At 33.1% G+C, this 7918-nt stretch overlaps 1 protein-coding gene and 1 long non-coding RNA gene across 2 annotated transcripts; one reads left to right on the top strand and one right to left on the bottom strand.

The window, feature by feature from the left end:
- The first annotated feature begins 4078 nt into the window (after window positions 1-4078).
- Window positions 4079-4739, top strand: LOC145574480 (uncharacterized). Its single transcript, XM_081632282.1, has 2 exons — window positions 4079-4438; window positions 4599-4739. Exons 1-2 carry the CDS (start codon window positions 4079-4081, stop codon window positions 4737-4739), a joined length of 501 nt encoding a protein of 166 aa, XP_081488408.1.
- A 1056-nt stretch (window positions 4740-5795) lies between these two features.
- Window positions 5796-7699, bottom strand: LOC145586462 (uncharacterized). The gene is made up of 3 exons (XR_014100949.1): window positions 7336-7699; window positions 6343-6440; window positions 5796-6008 (listed from the first exon to the last, which is right to left on the bottom strand). It is a non-coding gene; the product is annotated as an uncharacterized LOC145586462 (long non-coding RNA).
- Between the last annotated feature and the right edge of the window lie 219 nt (window positions 7700-7918).

Genomic DNA, 7918 nt, shown 5'->3' with positions numbered 1-7918 from the left:
TGCTACATCATGAATGAATTGTTAGTAACTTCAATAAAATATATAAATCAAATGAAAATTAAATTAAAAAGTAGAGTTGATTTGGTCCAAACCCTCAGTTATTTATACCTTTCACGCCTTGGTTTAAGGACGGAACCTCGGGTTAAGTATAGACTCCTTGGAGTGCTCAAGGGAAGTAATAATGTAGTTAGGAATATATGTTTAAGGCTTAGAATATGGGAGAGAGATAGAAGAGAATGATTTTTGGTGTAAAAGAGAGGAAGAGAGAATGATTTGATGATAAAGCTTGTTGATGATTGAAAAAGGGGAGATATTACCTCTATTTATAGAGAAAAAAGAAGGGTCGAAGAATTAACATAAGATCCGAATTAAATCTGAATAAAACTCGATAGACTGCTGTTTTTGCGATTTTTGTTTTATCATATCTTTTGATCCAGAAATTGGAATAAGATAAATAAGATATCGTTGGAAATCTCTTGAAATATACTTTCTATCCCAATTAAAATTAGATTAAAATATTTTGTAGAATAAAAAATATGGACGAAATAGTGGGACGATGTTAGTTTTGGATAGAGTTTAATATTTCATTCATATCTTTTCCGTTATAGCTCGGAATTGATATTATAATATATCATTGGAAAGATAATTTCAAGGTCTATCCAACTATTAAATATTTGGATAAAAACTATGAGGCACTAAAATATTATCTGTCTATCTTTGAACGTCTTTCAATTCGAATAGAATTAGGAGTTTCAAAAAGAAAAGTTTTATTCAATTTCAAACTCTTTAATCTTATCTTTTCAAAAAGGATAATTAAGATCTTTTAGAAACTTATAGAAGTTTCTAATTAATCCTAATTGGTTTAGGAATGGTATTAAATAATTTGGACCCTCCACATGATCATTGGGTCGTAGGTAAGGTGGGCTTAGGTTCGGTTTGGACTCAGTTTAGTATTTTTGTCATAACTTATTCATTATAACTCGGATTTGGGCTTATAATATATCGTTGGAAATATATTTTCAAGCCCCATCCAAATATTAAATCATTGGACCCAGATTATGGATCAAAATAAACTGGACTAAACGTTTTTATAAAAAGGACACGAAATGATTGATTTTAAAGGACACAAAATGAATTATTTTTAGTTTTAAGGCACGAAAAGAGGAAAATAAGTTATGGTTTGGGGAAATGGGATAGGAATTGGGTTGGTTTATGAAATGTATTAGGATTGAATATGGATTTAAGCACTCCAAAGATTAAATACTCAACCCAACCAATAATGGCGATGAAAGGTTGTTCATCACCGAGTTTGGTTTTGGGGAGACATTTTTAGGTGTCTACAATAGCATTATTTCAATCCTAGTTGTGAAATATATTCCTCAAATCTCCTTCGTGTAAAAATCCTATGTTTTAACTCATTACGGATGGTCTTTCCAATGAGATCTTTTTTTATGCATATGACAATAATGTTAATCAAAATTACGCACATGAAATACTTAGAACTTTTCGAGTCTCATCCACTCATTCTAAATCATTGCCGAAATAAATTTCAGGAATTAAAATATAAATCCTTCCCAGTGGAGTCGCCAAAAACTGCAGGGGAATATTTCATGCATTACTCCAAACTTGAACCCCACTGTGATCATACACTTAAGCATGGTGGCGTCCAAAGGGAAGGAAGCTAGAGCAAAAGAGTCGCCAACAAGTTTTAGGAACTTGTAAACCGTTCACAGGGTGAAGGTTACACCCCTTAACGATCGAGGAGATCGTTAACTCCAATAGGTCTGGAACCATGACTGGAAGTTCGAGGATGAAGGTACAAATCCAATCTAAAAGAGAAAGAACCTGCCCTAATAATAGGTCTCTACTTTATTCTTCTCGTATTCATGTGCGCTTTCTGACTAACAAGCAATCAAAAGGTTAACCCTACACCTGTTTAATCTATGTTGGTTGAATATTAATGCACAAGCAAAACTATTATTGGCGATCACTTGAATTATAATCATAATAACCTGAACAAGATTATTAATTATCTTATTAAGCGTGATTACATGTACGAATTCCCTTTAAACATGCATAAAAGGTGTGATCAAGCAATAACAATAAATATGTATCAAGCAACATAATTATAATCATCATAATAAATAATTATCATCATCATAATAGCCAAAATAATAATTATTATAAAAATAATAATCACAATCATAATAATCATGTTAAAGAATAATATTAGCAAGATCCTATGCATGATACTAACAAGATTAATAACAAACCCTAGCATGTCACTAAACATCAAAGATTAAATCTTAAGCCCTAACATGATACTAATATGATATTAGGAAAGAAAATAGGAAGCATCCTTTTAATCATACTTGATATTAGAAATTTTAGTTATTACCCTAAACATCATATTAAGAAAAGTATCCTAACACGATACTAGGAAACAAAATAAAAACTTAAACATGATTTCTATATCATAATATCAATTAAACAATTAAAGCACTTACTTGGATGCCTCGTACCTTTTTCTCATAACAAAATACACACATTAGTAACTTCAAGGAAAATATAAAACCAAAGAATTAAATTAAATAATTGAAATAGAGATTTGGGACCAAACCCTCAGACTTATCAAACCTTTCACGTCTAGGGCAAAGGCAACTTCGAATTATGCTAGATGTTTCTAGATTTAATGTGAGAGGAATTATGTTTGTAAAAAGTTGGTTTAGAAAGAGAGAGAGAATCAAGAAATTCTTGATGAGAGTTGATGATAAGAGAGATGAGAAGAATTGATTACAATTGATGATTGAAAACGGAGGTTTTAGGAGGCTTTTTATAAATAAAATCAGCCGGATAAGATAAAAAACGAATAAGAGTTTCGAAAAGAATAAAACACGACGCTGTCGCCAAACACGCGCCTGTCGCCAGACACCAGGTCTGTCGCCAGGCGACAGACTTGTCGTACAGCGCTACGAACAGTTTTCCACGCGTTTTCTTATTTTTGATAAAATTTAAGCGTACGAGAGGGTAAAACTGTATTTTCCTTAAAAATACTTCTTTTATTCTAATTAAAACTCTTAAAAGTCAATTTATCAATGCTAATCACATTAGGATTCAAAAGAACCTTCTAGAAGATTCTAGAAAACTATAATCAATCCTAATCGCATTAGGAATGATAAATCAATAATAGGCCCTCCTCTAGATCATTGGGCCGCATATAAATATCAAACTGGGCCCAATTTAGTAATTTGGCCATAACTTCCTTATTATTCATCAAAATTGGGCTTATAATATATCGTTGGAAATCTTTTCTCGAACTCGAGCCAACTACACTATTATTGGACCCTTTCCATGGACCAAACCAAACTGGATTGGCTGTTTTCTTAAAATAGGTTTTTAAAAACAGAGAGAAAGAAAAGAATTAAAAACTAACCGCAACACTAGACTTTCCACACTTTCACTTCATTCAATTATGATTTGACGTGAAAGGTACTCATCACTGGGTTTGTTTTTTGGGGAGACACAAATGGGTGTCTACAGTGTGTCATGCTCTTTGTTCTATACCTAGCCTTGGACATAGGTAATTCGAATAACAAGCCAACAAGTATAAAAACTTGAATACTCTCAATAACCAGAAAAACACCTTAAACCAGACCACATACGGGTCAATTCCTACTGTAGGGGACCATAGAAAACTAAATAAATAAAGGTTGTACCTCATTATTAACTCATGATTATCATCTCCCTACCAACATGCCAATGACTAAGGTCTATAATTATTAGGAAAGATATATATTGTGAAATATTGTGAATATTATCTTGTGATTATTTATAGGTTATTTGGCCTTGCCCTCCAAGTATCCTACTCTATATATATTGTATATGGCCGCTTATGTTGAATGAGAATTACAGAGAACATTATTCATTATATTTTAGCATGGTATCAAGAGCCTTGTGAGATCCAAAAATTAATTCTTAAACATTGTTTTCCATAGACATTGTTTCTTGATGTGTGTTGGTGAGATTTAAAAAAAATTCAATTTTTTTAAGCTTTGTGTTATCACTTCCGGTTTAAACAATGACTGGTGGAGACGGAGGCAAATCGAAGGTCGACTTGACTTTTCACCTAGGTTCAAGCGATGAGCCGGGTAACGTTATCACTCCTATTCAACTAAGGGGAGATAACTATGATGAATGGGCTTGGGCTGTGAGGACAGCTTTGAAGGCAAAGAGGAAATTGGGTTTCATTGATGGTACGGTTGCAAAACCGAGTGACTCTGAGAAGCTTGAGGATTGGGTTTCCGTTCACTCTATGTTGGTTTCATGGTTGTCAAACGCCTTGGATTCGATTATACGGTCTACCCTTGGTGACTATGATGATGCGAAGCTTATGTGGGATAATCTCCGAAGACGGTTTTGCGTTGTAAGCGGAACTTGGGTTTGTCAATTGAAGACAGATCTTGCTGATTGCAAGCAAGGAAAAAATAGAACTTATCTCTATTTATTTTGGCAAAATATCAAAAATTTGGGATGAACTCACCACATATGTATCGGTTCCTGAGTGTAGTTGTGGCAACTCCACTTGTAATATAGTGCAGAAGGTGAAGAAATTGAGAGAGGCAGACTTTATTCTCCACTTTCTGATGGGCATGGATACTCCTTATACGGCACTTAGGGCTCAATTGCTAGCCCAAGATCCCCTGACAACAGTGGACAAGGCTTACCAGCAGGCTATTTAGCCTGAACGTCTGCGTGGGGGCGATGTGACACCTCTCTCCGAGGAACGAAATTATGTTGTAGCCTTCAAACTACAGGGAGGCGAATCTCGCTCAAAAAATAATGACAAATTTTGCACACATTGCAACAGAGAAGGGCATGACGAATCGGGATGCTTCCAGATTCATGGATTTCTCGATTGGTGGGGTGATCGCCCTTGTGGGGGCGTGGACCAAGTCGCGATGGTGCCTCGTCTGGACTTGGAGGAGGAAGGACAGGTGGAAGGGGTAGGGGCGGAGCACCTCCTGCCCAAGAAAACAAGACTGGCGGGCAGCAGCTCACTCAGTCCTCGCAAGCGGCTGCAACTGCCTCAGACGGGGCAACCTTTGTGGGGGTTACGTCAGCCCAAATACAACAACTCCTCCATCATTTGAATTCAATTAAACCCAAGCTTCACGGTAAGCATGATTTGGGGTGGATAATCGACACCGGTGCATCAAACCATGTGACTTGTGACCTTTCTTTATTAACAAATGTCACTAGTGCATAATTGAACTTAAGTAACACCCAAAAAGTGTTATATAAAGTGGTAAAAGTGTTATTAAAGACAATAGGTAACACTTTAGTGGGTGATACATCCGCCCATGTTACCTTTGGTCTTATGTAACACTTTAAGTAACGTATAGTAACACTTTTAAAAGTGTTATTATAAACCCTCATATGTAACACTTTTTTATATTATTAGTATCATTTTAAAAGTGTTACTTTTTATTTCTTATGTAACACTTACTTATCTTTAGTATCATTTTCATTCATATAGTAACACTTTATCTGACTTTGTGTATCACTTTTGCAAACTTATGTAACACCTTCTTAGTTATTAGGTAACATTTTCTATCATATTTTGACACATAATAACACTTTATGTATCACTTTTTGCACACTAATGTAACACCTTATTAATTAATGGGTTACATTATTATTTTTATTATTATTTTTAATTTAATTTTATTATTACAAAAATCACAAAATGATACAAAGTACTTCACATGTTCACAACAAGCTACATTCATTATCAATAAAACTAAATTCAATCTTTAATTGGTAAGGTGAAGTCAAATACAAGATAAAACCAATAAATCAAAACTTAATAGTACTCCATTATACTATTACTATACAAAAAAGAACAAAACTACACAACAGCTCCAAGGAAATAAACTAATGAAATCAAGTTTCTCTCTATCTTCTACTAATTGCTTGAAGATTTACGAGTATTTTAGTCTTCAATCAATCTGCACAATAAGAAAAAAAATAAAATTAAAAACCAATCAAATATACACTAAAGTTAAACAAAGAAACCTAATTAGGCATAACAAGTGAACGCAAAAAATGTATACAGAAGCCTATAATGTAAAACCTTCCAAATCTATCTTGATCATGTTAGGTTATATTGTATTACGACCCTATAAATCTATAACAGATAAATGGAGTACCATATACCAAGAGCAATGCAAGTTCATTTGTCAACATAACATTTCAGCCAATTCATACAGATCTTATAGTGCAAAGAATAGAAGCTCAAAGAAATTGATCAACCCACACTTCAAATTAAAAGAAAACAAATACCTGCCCATCTGCAATAATGAGTAAAACATGGTATTGTCCTCCACTCTCCTCAACAATTGTCATGGCCATCTCAATTACAAGAGCAAACGATGTAGGTCCTACCACATCGAGAGATAGATAGTGAGCCATTGAATTATCATGAAAATCAAACAATAAAAGGAAAAGGAGCCAATATAACATAAATACTATGAGAAAAAATGTACAACAAGCTAACAATAATAACCTTTAGTAATTTCATCCTTAATAATCTGTAATTTGATGTTTTGATTAGGATTTAGTCTCACATATTACTGTAGAATAATTTAAACTTTTTCATTCTGAATATTTATCCCTATAACTGTTGGTCCTAGTACTAATTGGCTTAATTGTATCATATGTCAGAGTTATTGGTTAAAGATTGCTTATTACTGGTAGAATACAATAATAAAAAAATTAAAAAAAAAAGAAGAAGAAGAAGAAGAGTGAAAACCATACTAATACTTGGGCAGGCTTATTGGCGATTGCAGTGACAAGTTAATTCAAATTCTCAATTGCTTTTTATGATCAATTAGTTAAAATTGTATTTCACATGAACAAAAATTAGTTCCAAAGTTTTTACTAGAAATTTTAGCTTGGTTAATTTACCAATTCCAGGTCTCTTTTTATATAAATGAGGTGTATCTAGAAAATTGAAACTGATAATTCCCCTAAAAACCTACATGTATCTTAACGTACTCCTTATTTAAGATATGAATTTTAAAATTAGTAAACAATTACCGAAAAGATTCATACAAAATTAAACCAAAACATAAACCAAATTGACAAATAAATAGGTTTAACAACACTAATGATATGCGACAAGATTGCAAGATAAATATCAAAATATAGATAAAAACATGAAATTCAAATAAAATCAAATAGTAACAGTTTATCAATAAAGAATCACAAATAAAATGAGGAGATTGAAGAAATAAGCAAAGAATAAAGAGGGGAAGAAAATAGGAGAGTACTTACGAAATCTTCATATCAAACTTGCTTATAGAGACAGAAATTTGCTAGTGAGATTGATTAGCAGGGGTAATTTGAGGTCTAACAAATGAAGAAGGTGGTTCCCTTTAGATCACCTATTCTCCTTTTACATAAACCCAGGCAGAAATCATTAGCTGGTCACTGACTTTTTGCTGTAGATTTACCATTACAAGCATTCAGATCGCAAGAAAAATTAAATTCTAGACTTCTAGCTATGAGTAGTACATAACTTGCCTTTACTTTTCTCATAACAAAGTCATATAGATTAATATACACTTATCTCATGCTTTATCTCGCATTTCCACCTCTTTATGAAGAAAGATGAATAGGAAAAATACACTAACATAGTGGATTTGGAAAAATCACGTGCCTTGCTAGCACTAAGTCAATGGATATTCTAATTACTCATTCAAACTTTAGTCACATTGTATAACATAGGGTACCACTTACGGTAAAGTAAGACTATCATGCTAAATTACTAGTCCTTGTACAACTACTCAAGAAAAATAAATATAAAAGTATAGAAACTTAAAAACCATGGCCTCTACGGCTCAAACAATATTGTAGT

The sequence above is a fragment of the Chenopodium album genome, chromosome 2 (assembly GCF_948465745.1).
Source record: "Chenopodium album chromosome 2, dcCheAlbu1.1, whole genome shotgun sequence".
Classification (NCBI taxonomy): Eukaryota; Viridiplantae; Streptophyta; class Magnoliopsida; order Caryophyllales; family Amaranthaceae; genus Chenopodium; species Chenopodium album.
Note: the sequence above shows the minus strand (reverse complement) of the source record. Positions and strands in the feature narration are given on the sequence as shown.